At 39.9% G+C, this 23,162-nt stretch overlaps 1 protein-coding gene across 1 annotated transcript in view; it reads right to left on the bottom strand.

Moving 5' to 3' along the window:
• Positions 1 to 20,806, bottom strand: part of PJA2 (praja ring finger ubiquitin ligase 2) — a 37,108-nt gene extending 16,302 nt beyond the window's left edge. The window contains 5 exon segments of the mRNA XM_058864512.1: positions 3,324 to 3,524; positions 5,872 to 5,922; positions 7,385 to 7,434; positions 16,377 to 16,418; positions 20,653 to 20,806. Coding sequence (XP_058720495.1) covers positions 3,324 to 3,524; positions 5,872 to 5,893 — 223 coding nt within the window. The 5' untranslated portion in view covers positions 5,894 to 5,922; positions 7,385 to 7,434; positions 16,377 to 16,418; positions 20,653 to 20,806.
• Positions 20,807 to 23,162: the final 2,356 nt, after the last annotated feature.

Below are 23,162 nucleotides of genomic sequence, written 5' to 3'. Positions count from 1 at the left end.
GTCCCAGTGCCCTGAGCTGGAGGAGGATGACTATGAGAATGATAATTCCCAGTGAACCCTGAACTTGTACGGGATCTGCTGTTCCTGCTGTATCTCTGTAAGTTTATATGGCTTGATGGGATTCATCAGGCTGCTGATGAATGCTGCTTCTCATGTCAAGTCATGACTAGTCAACTAGTCAGCTGATGTCACAGCAAGGCCTCGCTAAATGATTTTTGAACAATTCTGGGACTCTGTAGAGGTCCCAGCTGACTGGATGCTGCCTAATACTGTCCAAATTTTCAAGGAGGGCAAGGATTACCCTGGAAAGGCAGGCCTATCAGTCCACTTCAGTGACTGAAAAAAATGACAGATGACTATTCTAGTGTAGTGAAAAACCTGAAGGAAATGCAGCCATTGGTCACAGCCAGCATGGCTTCATGAGAAGAAAGTCGTTTGTCAAACCTAATTTCCTTTTACACCAAGGTATACCACCAACTGGATCAAGAGAACCAATTCAGGTAATTTTTATGGATTTTACTGTAACTTTTGATACTACCTCGCACAGGATCCTTCTGAACAAAACACCCAGCACACACCTACATAAACACATTATGGGATGGGTAAGTAACTCGCTCACAAGACAGGCACAAAGGGTGACAATGAATGAAGTGAAATCACACTGGTGACCTGTCACTAGGAGGATTCCACAGGGCTCCATCCTCACTCCTGTGCTCTTCAAATCTTCATAAACAACTTAAATACAGGACTGCAAAGTACACTAAGTTTGCTGATGACACTAAGTCCGGGATGCTGGAGAGCAGCACTGGGGCTTCTGGTTGGTGGCAAGCTGGATCTGAGTCAGCAGTGCCCTGGAAGCCAGGAGGGCAAATCCCATCCTGGGGGCATCAGGCCCAGCCATCACCAGCTGGGCAAGGGAGGGGATTGTCCTGCTCTGCTCTGGGGCAGCCTCACCTCGAGTGCTGGGGCCAGTTTTGGGTGCCACCGTGTAAGATAAAAAGATATCAGAATGTATCTAAAGGAGGGCCATGAAGATGGTGAAGAACCAACTGGAGGAAGCCACACAGGAGCAACCGAGGCGACTTGGTCTGTTCATCCTGGAGGAGACTGAGGGGAGATCTCACTGGGGTCTTCAGCATCCCCAGAGAGAAATATAAGGGGCAGACACTAATCTCTTCTCTGTGGTGCCTGTCACTACGAGACCCAAAGGAATAGCCTGAAGTTGTGTCAGGGGAGATTTAGGTTGGACATCAGGTAAAGGTTCTTGCCCCAAAGGATGGTTGGGTACTGGAATAAGCTCCCCAGGGAAGCGGTCACAGCACCAGCCTGATCAAGAAGTATTTGGACTCCTGGGCAGACAGAGTGATTCTTGGGCACGTCCTATGCAGGGCCAGAACTTAGCCTCAAAGAGCCTTGTGAGTTCCTTCTAACTCAAAAATATGCAGCATTTTAGGTAATACTTATCCACAGAAATATAACACCATCTGGGGAAAAATTTAGCCTAGTGGAGACAAAGAAAGTAAATCAATCCAAAATGGTTCTGTAAGACAAATTCAAAGAGTTGTAATACACACACAAACAAATGTAAAGGAAGGGCATTTTGTTATTAGACTAATTTGCATATAAAGCAACTGTATTAAGAACAGGGAGATAATACACCCTTAAACTGCATATACCTAATGACCCATGAAATAACTGCACGTTGAAACTGAAACAGGGAATGTGGTAGCATTATATAGAAACAGTAGGAAGATCTCCACTAATGTCCACCCTGCCTTGCAAGAAACAGACCTTTAACTAGATGAAAAATATACAAAGCATGGACAACAGTAAACACACTTCAATTACAAAAGATTAAAACCACCCCAAGATGATCCATATCACATAACAGATTACAAAAACAATTGAATACAAAGCTAAAATAGCACTATGCCGTTATCAGTTAAAAAGAAAAAAAATCAGAGTAAGAAAGCAGTTTCAGAATAGTCTATACAGGAAGGAGGAAAAAAAAAAAGCAACCTTGTAGAGCCATAGAATCACTTATGATGGAAAAGGCTACTAAGGTATCAAGTGCAACCATAAATCTGACACTGCAAAGTCCACCATTAGACTATGTATACACACCTATTAGGGACCTCCAGGAACTGGCAGCACTTCCACTTTTCTGGGCAGCCTCTTCCAACGACTGGCAACCCCTCTGGTGAAGATGTTTTCCCTAACAGCCAATTAAAACTCCCCTAGAGCAATCTTGGGCCATTTTCTCTTGTTCCATCACTTGTTACTGGGCAGAAAGAACCACACCCACCTCATTCCAACCTCCTCTCCAGCAATTGTGGAGAGTAGGAAGGTCTCCCCAAGTCTCCTTTTCTCCAGGCTGAACATCCCCAGCTTCCTCAGCTGCTCTTCATCTGACTTGTGCTCCAGACCCTTCCCCAGCTCTGTTCCCTTCTCTGGACATGTTCCAGCCCCTCAATGTCTTTCCTGAGGGGCCCAGAAATGGACACAGCACTTGAGATGTAACTTAACTGATGCCCAGAACAGGACATGATCACTGCCCTGGTGCCACACTATTGCTGACACAAGCCAGGTGCCCTAGGCTACCTGGGCACACTGATGGCTCATATTCAGACAGTGTTGAGCAGTACCCCCAAGCCCTTTCCCCCCAGACACTTTGGAAGATTTAAGGCTATAGCAAGTGAGGTTTTTTTAAGCTGAAAACCTCAGGCAAAGAAATGGGACCATATTTCTAATCCATCAAGCCATTCTGCATTCCTCTATTAAATTATTGTTCAGATGCTCATGTCACAGAAGGCATTTTGGTAAATACTAACATCCAATATTCATTAAACAAGAAAGGGAAGAGGTCTGACTGGTATAAATAAAAAAGGAACCTTTAAAGATGCTTTAGAGGCTTAAACTAATTTTCACTACAGCTGACAAAGAGAACAACCTGGCTCATGATGCACTAAATATTTCACAGCCTTGTTCTAAAGAGAAGGTTAGAATATGCATTTTCCTCCAAATGTGAATTTTAATTTGGAGACAAAATAATTTGAATTAAACAATGTTGTTATTATCTAGTTTGTTAGAACACATTAACTCATTATGAATGTTCTTCAGGAAAAGCTACACAGCCTAATATAGATTTATTAGATTATTTATACTTTATAGAATGAAATTCAGTATAAAAGCAAATTACAGACATAGGAAATGTACTTTTCATGTTACTTAAGTGGCTCAGTAAGATAAGCCACTTATCTGGCTCTCAGTGTGCCTTCCTCCTCCAGCCCCAAGCATCCCCATATACAAAGATATGTACATACATAAAGAATTCTCTTTCTGAACATCTTCCAATTCTAATTGTTTGCAGTTGTCATTCTGTTGATGTCCATCTCTGTCTTGATTATTCAAAAATGGTCTAAACCCAACATAGGAATGTCTTCTTCCACATCTTCCACTTGTAATAGTCTGATATCCCCCAGCAGGCTTGGGCCAGGCAGTTTTGCCAAGTCCTTGGCCCATTGCTACTTAAGATTATGGAAAAAGAAAAAGACAGAAAGACTTGTTAAACAACAATATGTCTTTGCAGTTTCTCTCTTCCCTTACACTTTGATATACTTTTTTTATCAAGGAATTTTCTACTTCTCTAAAGTATTAAGCTTCATAAAGAATATGATTATTAAGAACACGGAGTGCTCTGGGCCCATGTTATGAAAGCATGTAACTGAGTTTTCATCTACACTAAATAATACTGGCAAACATTGATTGTACCCCCATCTTAACATATTTTTAGTAAATAACAGACTTAATAATGTGGAGGCTTTTTAATAATCCCAAATGTCACAGTTTTCTGGGGTTTTTTTCACTCTGTTCATAAATCTGACAACATAAGTTTGCAGAAAAGATCTGCAAGCACTATAATGGAAAATCCTTCAGGTAATACAGCACAATTCAGGAAGACATAGCTAGCTTATCTTTGTGACTGCAAAAGTATAATTAATCAAATCACACCTTCTAAAACAAAAGTCCATGGGAGAAAGCTTTATTCTTACAGCTAGAGGTAGTATGTACAGGCACGGCCATACAAAGCATTGCCCACACACTGCTACTTCTTACAGCAGTTTTTCAGATTAATGAAACTTAGAGCTTTTATCAAGAAAATATGGGATAAGGAGAAAAAAGGAACTTGAGGAATAGTGGAAAAAGGCTGCCAATATTGTAATAAAGAGATTATAATACAGCAGTATTATCAGGTATTAATAATCGAACACGAGGGTTCATGCCTGAAGGCTGTTGCTTGTACAAATGCAATTAGAAGTTAACTATTTCAGATATACAGTGACTTTTGTGTCCCTCTAAGTAATTTTTAATCTTTACTAGATATAGAAGTAAAAAGTTTCTGTTCTTGAAATTCACCAAATTAAAAAGTTAACATTAAAGACAAGGAAGATAAAGTTTGCAACCATCATAATACATATAGAGTATTATGCACTTCAGAAAAATATGAAAGCTTTTTTATTTCTTGGCTGTGCAACTAATCTCTTCATTACACTTAAAAAAGAGTATCTATGAGCAAAGACATATGAAAGAGATTGAACATTAGCAGAAAAAAAATATGGGTAACTGAGGCTTTTTTTTTTTTTTTCCTCGTTTATCTGTGAAGTTCAACGTACTTTGATTACACATAATTTTCCCTGGAAATATTTTTGAGTATTTGTGCAGACCTGCTCATCCTACATTAAAAACCAGAATCTAAAATGTTTGTTATTAACTATACCGCTCCTGTAATATTTAGAAAGGTGAAAACTCTGGCATCTTTGCAAAACAAAAATCCTGGTAAGTAATGCAAGGAAAAATAGACAAAAAGACAAATCATCTTCCTATCTAGTCAGCCAGTAGTTAGTATCTTTGTTAGTCAACCAGCAAGTTATTTTGTTTTCAACCAAGCTCTGACAATTCTGATATTTCCCTTGATTACAATATGGATGGTCAGCAGACTGCCAGAGGGAGCTGATAATTAGCAGCCATATCCAAATCTGCAAAATAAAATCCAACAGTTAGATTAGTAAATCAGAACAGTAAAGCAGAAATCTGTTCTCAAGTGGTTGAAACAAACAAGGTAAAAATACAACAAAATTGCATAACTCTTAATTTCATTTTGTTCTCTAAAATATCGTTATTGTTCAAAAACAGATGTCCCCTCAACAGTCAAGCTCTCTGAATGTAAATGTTTCATTTAAAAAAAACTGATGTTCACAACATGCAAAATCTATTTAATGCACTACATTTTTTGATCCAAATAATGCTCTCACATACAGTCTCTCATCACATATTCAACTGTTTCTAGAAGATAGTGCAGGCAGTTATTATTCTTCTGTCCTGGGAAAGACTTACTGGATCAAGATAGTGAAAGCTTTCACCACTTACAGGAAGTATGGATGTCACATTTGGTTTTCAGGAGAGGCTAACTTCTACCTAAATACAAAAAAAAAATATCAAAAATAATCCAAAGAGGCATGCATTTATTTACCTGCATGCCTAAAATGAGCAGCATTTAGCCACATGAATGCTGAGACCAATTTACAAGAAACCCTTTAGGCAATGAAACTGTGAAACACAATATCCTTTCTCAGGTATTTCTTCCAGGCTAGCTCAGGCTAAAAAGTAGGTATTGCTTCAGAAGCTCAGTTTAGTAGACCTGTTCAAAGCACACCCAATTATCACAGACAAGATGCATTTCTGCAAAACTTACCAGTCTTAAAGAAGCATCAGTGAATAAATAACTAAGGTAGGGCAAACTAATTATTCACTTCTCCGGCTGAAGATGTTTATACACACACCTCCATACTTCCAGAATGTTACTAAAGTCACCTGAATTCCTGAACAGGATCATGAACAGGAAAGCACTTTGGCGTACCAGAGCTGATTAAAAAAATGAGAGAGATTGTCTCATAAATGCACAGTTCACAAACAGGTAGGTCCAGCCATTAATAGGCACTGCCTTAATCACTGACAGAGTGCTGTGCTTCCTCTTTACTTCTACCAACACTGCACTAATGACACCACTCCCTACAGAGAGCAAATTACATGCTGTACCACAGAAAGCCTCAGAATCTAGACCAAATCCTAACCAACTCATCCTCTTCCACTTCTTTAAAAAAAAGGGGGAAAAAAATCCTTTTTTCCAGATGCAAGTGTTCAAGATTAGAGTAGATGTATGCCTGCATGTGTTCACAACCTACCACTGTAACTTAAGTTACAGAAATCATATACATTCTTGACCATACTACATAATAAAAAAATCTCAAACCAATTTACAGAGCTAGATGTAGGACAACTGGAATTTCCTGTTCAGACATATGCTGGCAGGATCCTGTCCTCACCCACTGAAACCTGGTCACCTCCCTTTACTCTCCTCTCCATTATCTTTTGTTCCCTCCTATCTCAACTCCCTCACATCCTCCACACTAGCGCCAAGAGCAGCAGCTCTCTTGAGTCAAGGAGTACATGACTGAGGGCCATGATGGTGATCTGAGGCTGGAGCACCATTCCTATGAAGACAGGCTAAGAGAGCTGGGGATGTTCTACCTTAAGAAGTCTCCAGGAGGACTTTACAGTAACCTTCCAGTACCTAAAGTGGGGCTACAAGAAAGCTGGAGGGGGACTTCTTACAGGATGTGTAGGCCTATTAAACAGGAGGAAAAAGCCTGGCAGAATGTGGCTGGGGGGCCCAGAGGGGAATGGGCAAGGCCTTGGGGAGAAACACTTCCAAGTTGTCATCATTTTCTGCTGCAGGAAGTATTTAACTAGTTGTTTTGGTTTTTTAAGCAATGTGAAGTTAGCCTCAAGTATTTATCTAGGAAGTATTTTTTTCAATCTTTTAAGAACTAATTTTTTTAATGTTGTTCCTCAGGTTTTCCTAGCATTCATAAAAAAAACTTGCATGCATATTCTGGACCCAATCTCAACACTTGACATAGAAATAAAAATCAGTCCTTTATGCTACTCAACTGCTCTTTTTTCCCTTATATCTATGAATTACAGAAAACATTTTCTCCCAGAAGGCAACAACAGAATCTCACATTGAAGGTCTGAAAAGCGAATGCATGTAATACTGACACAATTAACACTTTCTAGGTTACCATCTTAAAAATAAATTTGCATTTATTCCCAGAAGTATATGCATTCCTTTGGTTGTCAAGTGGGGAAAACTTAAAACCAGCTCATATTCTCCACACCTGCCCCCTTAATTGATTATTTCTAAATAATAATGAAATCACACCACTGATCAACTGAAATAAATGTTTACTTATTTAGCAAAAGGGTAAAAGGATTCACATTGTCTTTGAAACTTTTTAAACTAGTATTATCCAATATTATTTACCTGGAACCAGTATTCTACATCTCTTTCTTCCCCACAGGTATTGAAAGTGTCTAAGTGCAGATGAATTTAAAAAAAATTGGAATTAGAATGGAGAATTTTCAGTCTGCTAAGCACCACTGCTCAGGACTGCAAAGAGATTACTTAATTTCAGTTAACAGATGAAAGGCACACAATAATCCCAAAAATTAGAGGAATATTTCAATTTAAATAGTTGAAACAACATACTACTGTCATAATTCCCTTCTCTTGCCTCTGTGGGCAGATTAACACTGAAATTATTTAATTTTTTTACTATGTTTACAAGCTTCAAATTACATACACTAGCAGATGAATATCCAAAGCAATGAATATTCAGTAAAAATTTACTTTCACTGTCTAGTATTCATCCAAGCCTCAGAAAACTATATGCCAGAGTCTAACCCTGGTAGGCAACTAAGCACCACACAGGGCTCATTCACTCTCCCACACAGTAGAAAAGGAGAGAATAAGTAGAGTGAAAGTGAAAAAACCTATTGCCTATGATTAAAAGAATTTAGAAATTTTAGTCTTTTTAAAAGAAAAAACAAAAAAGACAAAAGCAAGGAAAAAAATTAACACAAAAAACCCCTAATTGCTCACCAGCACCCCAGTAATGCTCAGACAGTTCCAAAGTCACAGCAGCCTGGCCAACTTTCTTACCCCTGCCAGCTGAGCATGATGCCACACAGTCTCGAATACCCCTTTGATCAGCTGGGGTCAGCTGTCCTGGCTGTGTCCCCTCCCAGATCCTTGTGCACCCCCAGCCTTCTCATTGGTGGGGTGAGAAGCAGAAAAGGGCTTGGCTCAGTGCAAGCCCCACCCAGCAATAACAAAAATATCTCTGCGTTATCAACACTGTTTTTTGACCAAACATACAGAACATAATCTTATGCAAACTCCCATGAAGAAATTTAGCTCTGTCCCACCTGAAAACTGTATTCTGCATGATAAGCAAAAATCAAATCTTTTTCTTAAGGATCCAGTCATTCAATCAAAGGTTCCTTCCTCAAACTCTCTGGTTTAGAAGTGACTTAAGGTTCCTCACAAGGATATTTGAGAACGCAGTAGTGATTATTTTCATACACAGTATCAGCTCAGTTGCAAGCAAGTACATTGACAAATGGAATATGCTTCAGGGACATACTTTCCAGGCATTGTCTTTTCATCAATCTTACATGTCATCTTCAACTCTCCTTTGAGCTACAGACTCCATTAAATCAATGTTTTTACTCAGTATAGTTCCTTGCCTTTGCCTGAGGCTGGAAGTAGCCTGTGGTCCAAATTCAAAAAGCTGTCAGCCTGGGCCACTACTGATTTAATTTTAAATTAGAATATCATTTAGTTGTGGCTTTTTTACCTTTCAGATTACATTTAAAAAAAAACCAAACAAAAACCATGATCATATTAAATAGTCTGATAATGATCAGAGACTCTTCCCAAGAGAGGCAAATGATCACCAGCAAACTAAGAGCAGCTTCCTCCCACTTAAATACTAAATGGTGTCTGTTTTGCATTTCCCCAAAATGCCTGCAATTTTGTATAAAATACAAATGCAAAACTAAAATTCTGAATTATTACAGTCTATCAATATTACACCTATAACTATTAATTTTATAAATAATTAAATTTCTGCATTTAGCAAATAATTAGTCAACATGAAGGCTAAAAGAAAGAACTTGATCAGTATTTTGGACATTGTCTGTATACTCCAAACTGCAATCAATGCTCTCTTATAATCCTCATAGACAATTCACATCTCTACCCAAATTATGAAAAAAGTTTTCCAGACTTGAAATGGAGCAAGTGCTGCCACTATAAAAACAAGAGTGAATTAAAGTATATGCATGAAAGTATCTGTGGCTGCTCTAAAAGCAGTGCATTAGATATATTCACAAGAAAAGTCATGAAGCAGAGACAAAACTTCTTCAAGTCCAGAACTGCCTTAATATGTTGTGCCCAGTCATCACCTTCCATAAAGAGGTGTCTGAATAGACAAATTGCTACAAATGACAATCTTGAGGCAGTTCCTTTCTGTCCTTAAACATCCTCCTAGAGCTGAAGAACTTGCACAGCCCCCATTCTCTCATCCAGGCTCTCCTGACCAACACGAGGGCACAGAATCCCCCTAGGCTGTTTGCCATCTGGTCACTTCAGCCAAGGAGCCACTTAGGGTGGTGCTCTGATGCAGCTTCAGGCGCTGCTACAATGGCTGGCTGTAAAGCAGCCTGCATGAACTTACTCAGCTCTGCCAGATCTCCTCTGAGTCTGTCTGTCATCATTTTTAAGAAGCTCAGGAGGCTGTTGCATTAGCACGGCTGAGGTGGTAGAACTGAGCCATTCTAGTACTGATTTGATACTATTCTCTGAGGCTCTGCTTCGGTGCTATACACAACTCCTGCATTATTTCCAGGTTTTTTTATACTGACTTGCTCTGACATTAGCTCAGTTTTCTTTACTTTCTTATGTATAACTGTAAATAGCTTGAATGCATTGTTTTCATCTCCCCTGATGAAAATCCTCAATCCTCTGTTTGATCTGATCTACTGACAGCTTTGCTTTACCATTGTAATAATCAGTTTTATAGCTTTTATCCTAACTAATAGGTTCAGCAGAAATTACACATTAAATCTCAAGAGGGAAGATTAAGTACAGCAGTACTAAAAGCTTTTAAAGATGAGGACAATGTGTATGCCATGTCCTAACCAAGTAACAGCAAGCCCCATCCTCCCATAGAAAGCTGGCATTGTAACTTTAAGAATAAAAAGCCTAACTTCACCAGCAGTCCCTGTAGCAATCCATTCTGTTAATAAAGAATACTGTTTATGTGCAAGCTTTCTTATCTCTCTCTCCTTCCCCAATATGACAGGTTTTTGTATTCTAAATAGGTCTACTGAACTAAGGCCCCAGAAGTAGCAATTTTTACCTACTGCTCATAAGAAGACATACAGAAATTTGGACACCAACCCCCTACCCCCACATCTCTTCTCTCTTCTTATGACTTTCACATCTCATATTCTTGTTTAAGTTCTGATTATAAACTTCCCAGAGGAAGAAGCATGTCTCTGGAGCTGAAACACTTCAAATACAAGCCAAGAATCAACAAAATGCCAAGACTTGTCTACACTTTAAGAAGAAAAAGTATGCTTTTACTTTTGTCAGTGCAGATGACCTCAAAACACAGTAGGAAACCAGAAAAATCATTTCCTTTCCTCCTGATAAACAAAGCAACTAGAAATGGCAAAAGAATACCAAGGTGGAAGTAGAGGCCTTGTAAAGAATTATGTGATGGAGAGATACAATTCATCAGACTAGAAGACCCAAAAAATGGATTTTTGCATTGCTGTCTATTGTTGTAGTCTAGGGCATTGCGCTGCGGAAGAATTCGGGATGTAACGAGAAGCTGCTAGACCCCCTCTCTGTTAGGATAGCAAAACCTGCAATTAGCCAATAGCACTTAGGTGTGACGTATGTAGATGGGAGTAACACAATGACCCTAGGTTATAAATTGTCAAATTCCCCTGCAATAAACGCCATTGCTTCGCCATCCATCATATTGATGTCTTGTGGGTAGATTGGCCAGGGTGGCCCTGGAGAGAGGCCACGGGCTGGCTCCTGGAATAAGGGTGTTAGCCTTGCTTGGAAAACCCACAATTGGTGCCCAAAACCCGGGAGGAAAAGTGGGAAAAAATCCAGAAAGCGAGGAATCCCTGAAAAAACAGGAGCAGCGGTCAGGACAGGCTGGACCTTTCCTAGACGAGGGAGACGTCCCTGTATCGTGAACAACGATGGACCCAAGGATAAAGGTCGTATCTGAACTATATAAACAGTGGGGTGTAGACTGTAAATCTAAGGATTTTATGCTTGCTGTTACACAGCTTTTACAAATCGGTATTATAGAACAGCCAGTGGACATTCTTCACCCTGAGGTGTGGGAGAAATGTACCAGAGCTCTGGCTAATGAAACGGTAGATTCTTTTAATATGAAACATTTTAAGTTATGGGGGAAGGTCGTTAAGGCCTTGAAAAAAGCTAGACTGAAACAGGAAACCTGGACAGCAGCAAAAAGCTGTCTGTTGGTCACCCCAAAACTAGGGGTGAGTGCTACAACACAAACTTTAGAATCCCCAGATGAGAGTAGCTCAGCTGAGCAGAAGGGGACACAGGAGGATGATATGCCTCCTAAAACCCCAAACCCTGAGCTGCTCTCAGAAGGGCAACAGAAAACAAGAGATTTTTGGGAAAATTTAACAGAAGAAGCCAGAAATGTAGCAAAGAAAGTAAGGGGAGACACATCCCCCCTTGGACTTAAAGATGGCGCTGAGAAAAATGTTATAGAGCGGGAAAAGTATGTCTTTAACAAAGAACAGAAGCTGGCCTTGGAAGATGGGCACAGTTGGGGAGTCGAGAGAGATAAGAAACGTAGAGAAGAAAGCAGAGGATATGTGCAGAATTCTTGGAATGCGAAGGCGGTGGAAACCAGGGGTGGCAAAGGGCGGGTTAGAGCCTGGAGTGAGGGGCGAAGGGAAAGGTGGGATGGAGGCGGAGTGGAGCCAGGGGGGAGGGAACGGCCTGGCCACAGGGGTGGTAGTCGGGGCCCAAGGAAAAGGCACAGCAAGCAGGAAGTAGCTAACCGGTTGAGTTCCAACTGTAACCGAGACACGAGTGGTTCAGCACCCCCCCCCCCCCCCCCCCCCGGAAGAAGCGCTGGGATAATAGCGAGTTTGCTACAAAGTCATGATTTCTTAAGTTTTTAAAAGGTGTTTCTGTATCCTTTTGGAGTTAATTTTGTGTTTTAAGTAATTATGAGTTTATGCAGTTGGAGTTTTCAGAGTTTTTCTCAGATTTAAAAAGTAGCCTGGCACGGCCCAGTTCAGGAAAACACACGGCAGTACGCTGTCGCCATGGCAACCACCAGTGAAACAACTAACAGCGACTTCAATGGAACCGCGGAAAGTAAAGCAATAAAACAACAAAAAACAACAGAAACCTGGACATTTTTGAGAGGGATAAAAAAGAGAGAGTTTTAATTAGACAATTTAAAAAAATTATAAGTTTTGTAAATTGTATTGTTTATAAATTAGCAGATTGTTGTAATTAAAATTGAGATTTAAAAATAAGTTTTTATTGAATGAAGTGCCTTTGAAAATAAATTAAAAAGTTTAAATGTTGTATTTTTGTATCCCAAGAAACTTAAAAGATTCTTGCTTTGTTTCAGTAATTTTAAAGTTATGTTAATTATATATTACCCATTTGCTGAGTTTTTGACAATTTTAATAAGGAAATTTTAATGTGAATCTTTTTGTTATATAAAACACATATAACAGCATATATATCAATTCGGATTTTAGATTTTAATTTAAAAATTAGACTTGATGTTCCTGAAAAGTGCTACAAAAGCTAAATGACAACTTGCCCAATCCTGTGTTGTGGCTTTTTTTTAGAGAGGCTGCACTTTGTAATTTTAGCTAATTTGAGCATATACTAGGCAAATTCTTGTTGTGAATGAGTGTTTTCAGTAACATTTGTAGTAATTGTGGGTTATTTTTAAAGCTAGATAACATAGAATTGTGATGTATTTGTTATATTTTTATAATTTTATAGTGAATCCATGTTACTGTTGACTTAAATGTTTTTAAGTTAAGCTGTATAACTTAGATATTTTTTAAAGTTAGGTTTTGCTATTTCCTTTTGTTATAAATAATTATTGTTAAGTTTAAATTTTGTTTAATTTGAATTGTTTTATGTTTTATTGAAAACACTTGTTTAAATTGCAAAGTATAGTTATTTTCTTAGAAATATGAAGACAGCTACAACTGAAGCAACTGTGATAAACCACAGATGAACACCTGCTTGTGGACAAAAATGAATGCAGACTGTGACACCCTAAACTTCACTGAGAGTTCTATTCAGTTGTTGCAATTTTTGCAGTTTTGTTTGCTATAACTTTATTATTTTTCAGTGTTTTCAGAATTTTAAAAAGATGTACCATTGCTAAGGATTAGCTGCCATTGAAGAAGCCTCAAATTAAACCAACTGCTGAATGATTTAATTAGTCTGGTACCTAAAGTTTTTAATCATTTGCTTTGTATAAATGCATTTTAACAGTTTGCTGTGCTGTAAGCATCTCATAGCTGTTGCTATTGAAAACCTTGTTTTAGAAATGAGTTAAGAGGCATCTTTCCAGTTTAAAGCCAGGCCCTGGCCAAGCCTTGACTTTACCTGGACAGAATGTTTGCTAACAGATCCAGATGTTTTCTGTCCCAAATCAGTATTTGAGTCACTTTTTGACTTTGTAATTTGACCCTATTAATATGACAGCTGGATCAATTTTGAAGTGGGCTTGGAGAATCATTTCCGGAGGTGATGATCCAATCCTTCACTGATGATTTTTGTCTCTATTTGTTTGTTAACTATGAGATGCTGGTGCAGTGTTTTAATAATTAACAGTACTTTTATATTAATTGATTTTTAACTGCTATAGGTTTTTATTAATTGTGTATAAGGTTTGTGTTAATGTTGAACAGAAATACATCTTATTTTTATTTTTTAGAAAACGGGGGAAATTGATTCCCTAAAAGCAATTTGATTAGTGTATTTCATTAACTTCAAGGAGAAAAGTGCCTGTGTTTTGTTGGCAGGTTCAAAAAAGTCACCTGTCTATCTGACCAGACTGTGTGCCTCTGAACACATGAGATGCAGTGAATGGAGAGATCATCACACAGCCTTGGTACTTCAGACTTGGATCAGAAGTGGACCTGTCAGGACACAGTTGTGTCTGAACACTATACAGACAGCTGCCAACAGAAATTTTATACTGTTATTATGATGTGGTGTTTCTATTAATTTTTCTATTAATCCTTTGTTTAAGATTTAGAAGGGTCTAAAGAACAACTTGAACATCAAAGCCCTCAGTCACCGATCAGCTGCCAGCTGACATCACGGGAGCAGTGAACATTCCAAGACGGAATCGTGTTAGAGAAATTCTGTAGAAGATTTGGGAGGTGTGGAGACTCCATCTAACTATATATAAAGCAAATTGTAATTGTGTGTTTATTCTTTTAGCAAATTGCTTTCACGCTTAGACTACATATATACCAGAACACGTATGTTAAAAGTAGTTAGATAATAGTTTAAGATAAAGTGTTTAGCCTGTGTAATAATTGTTATGTTAGTATAAAATATAAGTATTTTCCTTTAAGAGGTAGTGTAAGCATCTTTAAAGGTTCATTTAACGTTAAAAGTTTTAACTGTGAGTTTGTAAGCATGGTGTCATTTACATGATAAACTGCTTATAGTAATTGTGTTGTTTATAGTTATAACACCTGAAGCAGTGAGCCCCAATTTTGTGGTACAAGCTGAAAACCCATAATCTAATAGTTTAGCCCTTGCATTTACACCCAAAGCTTTAATTCCTCGGTTGACTTTTGTGTGTATTAGCTGTTATCATCCCCAGAGTCCTGTACCACCTGGATGAAGAGTTGAGCCTGCAAGTGGAGAGACTCACCCAACTTCAGAAAAGAGAAGTGGTGACAGGTGTAACCATAGCGATGCTGCTTAACCTGAGAGCAACAGGTGCTGCCACAGGTGTCTCTGCCATCGTGACCCAACAACAGAGACTGCTTTAGCTACAGATGACTGTAGATGAAGATCTACAGAGAATTGAGAAATCCATATCCTTTCTAGAAAAATCAGTCTCCTCACTCTCTGAAGTTGTTTTACAGAACAGGCGAGGTCTCGACCTTCTATTCATGCAGCAAGGAGGCCTCTGCATTGCCCTGAAAGAGGAATGCTGCTTCTACGCTGACCACACCGGAGTAGTGAGAGACACCATGGCAGAGCTACGAGACAGGCTGTCTCAACGGAAGGCAGAGAGAGAAGCTCAGCAAAACTGGTTCCAGTCCTGGTTCAACCAATCTCCGTGGCTAACCACCCTGGTGTCTACCCTAATTGGACCAGTTGTGATGATTTTATTCGTGCTAATCTTTGGACCGTGTGTTTTAAACAAGCTTGTATCCTTTGTTAAAAGCCGACTAGAAAAAGTTAACATTTTGCTTATAGAAAGGCAACAGATGCTTTAAAAATATACTTAGTCACTGCTTGTGCCTCATATTTACTAATGAAAATTATAGTATCCATTTTATAAGCTTTTAGCCTTTTAGTTAAGTATTTTATATTTTACTCAATTTTATATTATCCATTTTTAAAACTTTATAATATAGATAAGTTAGACAAAGTGTTTAGATATTTTATTCAATTTTATATTATCCATTTTTAAAACTTTATAATATAGGTAAGTTAGACAAAGTGTTTAGAAATACGTATAAAAAATAACATTAGAATTTTTAAGACTAATATACCTTATATTTTAGCAAATTAATTATTCATAGTGAGGGGGGAATATGTTGTAGTCTAGGGCATTGCGCTGCGGAAGAATTCGGGATGTAACGAGAAGCTGCTAGACCCCCTCTCTGTTAGGATAGCAAAACCTGCAATTAGCCAATAGCACTTAGGTGTGACGTATGTAGATGGGAGTAACACAATGACCCTAGGTTATAAATTGTCAAATTCCCCTGCAATAAACGCCATTGCTTCGCCATCCATCATATTGATGTCTTGTGGGTAGATTGGCCAGGGTGGCCCTGGAGAGAGGCCACGGGCTGGCTCCTGGAATAAGGGTGTTAGCCTTGCTTGGAAAACCCACAGTCTATCATCTTATATAACTGTCTTTATTAAAGCAAAGTTAACCCAAAACATGTAATCAAACCTTATCCGCTATCAGAAGCAGCAAAAGCGATTTTCAAACCTTTTTTTGAAGTTCGGAGATTTTTGTTTTGCTGTTGGTTTTGTTTTTTTCCTGAAGATCAGTGAGGTCTCAGCACTTCATACTCTTTTTTTTTTTCATAAACTTAATTTTTTATCTTGGATGCAATGGTAACAAAAGTCTCTGAGCCAATCAACAGACAGGAGAGCTCACCTGAAGTGTCATGAAACAGAATCTGAGGTGACTCCAATGTACCTGTGAAGAAGTAAGATCATTCTCAAAAGGACGCATTATTGTCAAGTATGACTAAACAACTGAGGGAATTACTAAGGGGGAACAATTGGCAATATTCAGCTAAGCCAAAGTGCAGAGGAGGACTACAGTGAACACAGTACACAGAAGTCAAGTCATTGCTTCCCTCTCTTTTGGCAAATAGCAACACATACAGCTTTGCACTAGAGTGAAAACAAGACAGGGAAAGAAATCCTTGTATCCTGATCAACACTGTAGACCAGATCTTACGCTCTGCATATAGTTTTTAAATACCTTACTTCCAAAATGATCACTGTTTTCCTTGACACATGGAAACAACACATGGAAATGACATAAGGGCCATGTTTCTACCAGTAAGGACATTGTATGCCACAGATTGCCTGAGGAGGCTGAAGAATATCCATCAGAAACACAGCCCAAAGAAAAGTATTCATACAAACATCAGTGGGAGGAAGGGCTGCAAAAGAGGATAAACCTGACAAGATAATTGTTTGAGGTCCTTACCAGCTCCAGTCATTTCCCTAAACAAAGCTCCAGAATTTCAGATATTTATTCTGCCCCCAGCATGGAATCATAGTTCTACATACCTGCTTTTGGATGAAGTGGAAAATCTGTGGGTTTTTTCCTCCAAACCGCTGGTGCTACAACATGACTATCTATGACTATTTGCTTGTGTTCACACAGAAGACATACCACAATTAATTTTTAATACTTTAACATTTTTTTTTCATTTTAAAAAGTTTTCAAAGGTCAGGCAGTCAATATGCTATATGAAATTCTACTGGATTTACTTGGTATGGTACAAGTACCTGTTTTTTTTTTTTTTGTCATCTCCTTTTAAAAACCACTACTTTTCACTTAAAGCATCTTATTACAATTATGGAAACATACTACAGATCCATTACCTAGGAGTGAATTTTTGGGCCTCAAAAATACTGCTGCAGGTTCCTGATAGTACTCTCAGAACCCTACACCACAATTTTTTTTAAGCTGCCAAGTGATATATATCTGATTCACCAAACACATAATGAATAAAGATCTAGTTTAACATATGAAGTTGACTATAGCACTACTGAAACAAAAGGCAGATTTCACTATTGTTCAAAATCACCTGGGTTAGGGAAACTTCTTGAATGTTTCAGAACATTCTGACACTAGGCTGACATAATAGGATACTTTGGTATAACCAATTATCACTAATCTCCTGATCAATAATCCACAATCTAACCTCAGGATCAGAACAGTTTCTCAGTATTACATTTTTCTATAGTATCAACTAGTGACATCATTTAAATCTCAAATTTGTTATCACCTTGGATTTTCTTTTCCCTGCTTTGCTTCTAGCACAGATATTGACAATGTTACATCAATACATAAAAAATCACAGGGGACTTTAGAATCTGAACAACCACACACTTTCAGGTCCTGTTTTAATAATTGTTAGGGACACACATATGTGCCAATTGGAATTCTCTCTGCTTCCACAGTCACATATTTAGTTACTTGAAATGCTGCATAAGGATTTAGTATAAAAACATTAAACTTGAAATTAATCAAATTTGAAAAGTTGTTTTAAAACTACTCAGAATGATCAATACCATTGGCAGCAGAATTTATACATATTTTTCCCACCACACCACATGAGCATTTAGCAATTTATATGACCATCCACTCTGTCATCCTTGCACAGTACTGCACTCATTACTATGAGCTCATCAATAATTACCTCAATTTCCTATATAAATAAGTCATAGCCCTGCTCCACATAAACAGACAGCCAGGTGTGGCCTGTATGACAGCCAAGGTTCTTGTAAGAACTTCTTCATTTTGCACCTTGACAACTCAAATAACTGCACCCATATTAAACATATTAAACCACTACCAGCATCTCAGGACACTGCCCTGATAAACTGCACAGTGTGTTTTGTTTGAGTACAGGCTATCAAAACCACAGAAGCTGAAGTTCCAGACACTGGTTCAGGTCAGTGTGTCCTTTGGGGACAATCACAGAAGCCCCTGTCCATGGATGTTCTGAACAGAAGGCTGAGATGAGCTCTTTGTCCTTCACCAGTAGTCTGGGTTTATCTCTGCTTATTCCACATTTGAAGTTGTTTCTGTAACTTGAGCCTTTATTTCAAGGTATTAACAGAAGTATTTAAACACATTTTTCAACTGAAATAAATGCGAAGTAGCCCTTTAGAATCTGTCAAAATACACTACTAAACATATAGATACAAGATTGCTGAAGCACCATTGTAAGTGAATTGGGCTTTACCAGACTTATCCACTAAAATAGGCCTATCCACTAAAATGCAGGGAGGTTATTACTGTATCAGTGAATAAATTAATTAGAACAAATTTGCTCCCCGTACTTCAGTCAAAATACTATTGAGAAGTGTTAGGACGAGCTTTGACGGAATGGTAAGTTTTATGGTCACAGCTTCAAATGACAACCACACTTGCAATTACCTCAGATACCATACGAACACGACTCGCCCAAACCACCTGTCTGTCTCAAACCAGCCCCTTCTGCTGTACAGCACAGTAATACTTCTGGTCTCATTCAAGCTTTCCTAAGAATCCAAGAATCAAAACAAACACAGCTCAACAAGTACTATGGGCCATTAGGGAGACTACTGTATAAAAATGGTAGCAGTGCCAGATCAAATTTTTGCAAAAAATATCCATTATGGTGTTTGTGGAAGTCATACAATACATCCTATCAGCGTTTTTCACTTGCTATATTAAAATAGCAAAAACACACTTCTTCATAGGATCAGCTAGCTTAACAAGCAACAATTCATCAGTATTTCTTATTTTGATGAGGCTTTGATCCACTAAAATCTCCTGCACCTTACTACACTGCACTTCACTCTGTCAGCAAGGGAAATTTTTAAAACGGGCCTATTTCACAGAAGTTTCCTGATCCTACTTTTTAATGCAACTTCAAAATAAAGACTTTTGTGAACAACTTTTTTCCAGACTTCTTTCTTTCTTAGTGGGTGAGAGAAAAATCAATTCTGTGAGAGTCTGACTCAGCTACAAGTAAACTTATTTTATTACGTACATTTGCTTATACAATTTTAAATAAGCATACTTCTCCCAAATGAAATTTCAATCTATAAAGTATGTATTCTTCATTTTTGCATTGATGAGAACACTAACAATCTGACACTACTCTCCATTCCTACAGTACACATTTTTTTCTAGATAGTGTGGGAAAAATGCAATCAAAAGTTATTCTTCTAAACTGCCTGTGTGCACAGACAAATGCAAATCAAGAACCACGCTGAAAAAAATAAGTTGAATACGTTACCATATAGATAAAGGACCTAAACAAAGTCTCTAAGCTTTCAAACACATCCTATAAAGTACACAATCTCTAAACTTATAATAAATTTTCTAAGTGCACCATGGAATGTACTTATGCTGTGTAACTCATACATGCCAGTGTTAATTTATCAGCAGTACCCAGTAAAGTCCATGTGCAGTGCCGGGCGTCCTGGGAACGCTCACATTCACCACAACCAACACTGCTCCCCACAAGCACTTCAGGGGAACTTCTAGAGGTGCAGCAGGAGGTGCTACTCTTCACCAGGTGCAAAACCCATCCCAGGCAGTATAACTACAGGTTAACTAATTTCACTCGTGCAGAAGAAAAGGCACATCAACTACAAGCACTGACAAATCTCCCCTGGATTCTGGGCCCAAAGCACGTTCCCTCTGACCCAGTGTTCGGGGGTTGCTCTGCTGGCTCGCACCCCCTCTTCTCAAGCTAAGACAAGTGTGTTTCACAGCCACGCTGAAGCGATGTCAGCGACGTCACTTCGCCAGTGACTATCATCTCGCCACTTCGCTCACACCCGCGGGTGCTTTGCTGCCCCAAGCAGGGACCTCCCCTTTCCCCGGGGTACTGAGTCACCTCCACGGTGTTGTGGGAAAAAAAATACACAACAAAAAAACCCCAACCAAACAACAACGAAGCAAACCAAAACAACGACAAAGAAAGGAAATTAATTGCAAGCCACTTGCCCCTGAAGGCCTGCCCATGCTTGTTCTATCTCTGCCGGCCCCGCCGGCTTCCCCGCACCCAAACGGCCCCGGCCCCTCACGGACGGGCACTCGCGGGGCCACCACGGCCCGCGCCGCGGTGCCCCCTTGACCCACCGGCTGAGGCCCCCGCCCTCGGCCACAGGCCCGTCCCGGAGGAAAGTACCTCGGCCGCTGCTCCACAGCAAAAACGACCGTCCCCGGGACTGCCAGCGACTCTGCCCGCTACCCTCAAACCCCGCCTGCCTCCTTTATGGGTGCCCTGCGGAGCCGGGCCGGGGCCGCACTCACCCCACCCGCTCCCGCTGCCGCCTCCCGCCCGCCGCGGCCGCCTGGCGGCCGCCGCGGCCAATCCCGCTGCCAGCAGCGCTCGCACCGACCAATCATGAGCCAAGGCAGAGGGCAGCGACCAATCCTGAATGGGGGGCGGGACCCGGGCCGGGACCCGGGGCCGGGCCGGGCCGGCAGTGAGGGAAGTGCTGCACCTGGAGCGCCCCGGGATGGACCTTCCGCCGCAGTTAACCCCTGCCGCTTTTTAACCACTGCCTTATGCGGTTTGTTGTGGTTTAACCCCGGCAGCAGCCTAGCGCCGGACAGCCGCTCCCTCACTTCCCACCACCAGGACGGGGGAGAGAACTGAAAGGGTGAAAACTACAAATCTCATGGGTTGAGATACAGACAGTTTATATTATGGAAAGCAAAAGCCACGCACACAAGCAAAGCAACACAAGGAATGAATTCACTGCTTCCCGTGGCTGAGCAGGTGTTCAGCCATTCCAGCAGAGCAGGGCCCCATCCACTAATAGTGACATGGGAGGTCAATCCCCATCAGTCCAAACATTCCCCCTTTCCTTGCTCTTCCCCCAACTTTATACACTGGCATTACACTGTAACGCCACATGGGCAGGAATATCCCTCTGGTCAATTTGGGGTCACCTGTCCTGGCTCAACAGTGTCCTCTCCCAACCTCCCATGCACCACTGGCCTCCACACCAGCATGGCAGTGTGAAAAGCAGGAAAGGCCTTGGCTCTGTGCAAATAATAACAAGATTGCTTGTTCGACAATAAAATCCCTGTTCAGCAGTAACAAAAACATTTCTGAATTATCTTCTGTGCTTTGCTCAGCACAAAACCAAAACTGCCTTATATTAGACACTGTGAAGAAAACTACCTCAATCCCAGTCAAATACAGAACAGATTTGGCTATTAATTTTTATTAATATTAGTCATTCATCTAAGGAAGTCTCTCAATGTCATCTTTGTGTGGAATATTTCAACTAGGATAAGTTTACATTGTTTGACAGTCTTATCAGCACAAGTATTCCTACACTCTATTCCAATAATAAACAGAGTCAGTTCTTGGAAAATAGAAAAAAGTACTGGATGATAGTGCCCTAATCTGCTTCCATCTACAGCAGAAGTTTTTTTGGCTGTACAGTATTACCATGTATTGTACACTCTAGGTTAGGAATTAATAATTTATGAATGCAAATATCTACCTCTTGAAACATGACAATCATGAAAGACAACAAACTTCGTCCCCAGAGAAGAAAACAAGTGAACACTGTGTCTAAAGAAATGTGCTTTCTATTAATGTAGCCGATACTTGTGCTGCCATTCAGCAAAAATAGTTCAAGAATCAAACTCCTGTCTTACATTAACAGTTCAGTTCTCATTTCTAGTCATCTGGCTCTTACGTGTTTTCTGACATTATTTTTCATGTCCCTCCAGTTTAAGCAAAAGAAGTGACAGGATGCACTGTAGCTAATTTCTAGTGTTCTAATATCTTGGGCAGTATGTGCGATGGCTAACTGGGGAGTTTCTGTGGAGATTTCTGCTGAAATGAGATTTCTGAATTACTTTTCTTCTTTGCCTATCTGCTAATTTTTTGGCAGAACATACAAAAATCTAAGTGTGTTGAAGATGGTCACCTGACAAATAGGGATTATGAAAAAGCAGAGGCACTCAATAATTTCTTTTTTTTGCTTCAGTCTTTAGTAAACTAACAGGCCTTTTGTGGCCTGGTCCCCTGAGTCAGTGCCACCAGTGTGGGAACAGTCATGTTCCATTCCTGGACACTAAAATTGTAAGGGACCATCTGTATAAGGTGAATGTTCACAAGTCCATGTGTCTGGTGGAATTCATCAATGGGTACTGGTAGAACTGGGGGATGTTATGGCATGACCCCTCTTGATCATCTAAAAGTTCTTGGGAGACCAGTGGTCCCCACTGACTGGAAGGTGGCTGTATTTTTCCAATTTATCCAAAAGGGTGTGAGGGAGGACTCAGGGAATGACAGACCTGTGAGTATAACCTCAGGACTTGGGAAAGTTATTGCGAAGAACATATTGGGTAGCACTGAAAGACATTCGAAGAACAATGCAATCCTCAGGCACAGTCAACATGGATTCAGAAAGGGAAAGTCCTGCTTAACTAATTTTTATCCTTCTATGTTAAGGCCCCTGCCCAGAGGATAAAGGGAAGGCTTCACCCAGAGTGCATGTTGGTTTTTTTTTATTTTAATAAGGCTTTTAACACTGTCCCTCACAACACCTTTCTGGACAAGTTGTCCAACTGTACAATGAGAAGGTACAAGGTGCACTGGGTGAAGGACAGGAATCAAAGGGTTGTTGAGAATGTGTCTGTCTGGCTGCTGGTGCTGTTCCTCAGAGCTCA

This window comes from Poecile atricapillus, chromosome Z, assembly GCF_030490865.1.
Source record: "Poecile atricapillus isolate bPoeAtr1 chromosome Z, bPoeAtr1.hap1, whole genome shotgun sequence".
Classification (NCBI taxonomy): domain Eukaryota; kingdom Metazoa; phylum Chordata; class Aves; order Passeriformes; family Paridae; genus Poecile; species Poecile atricapillus.
The sequence above is the reverse complement of the archived record's forward strand: the minus strand, read 5'-3'. Positions and strand labels throughout refer to the sequence as shown.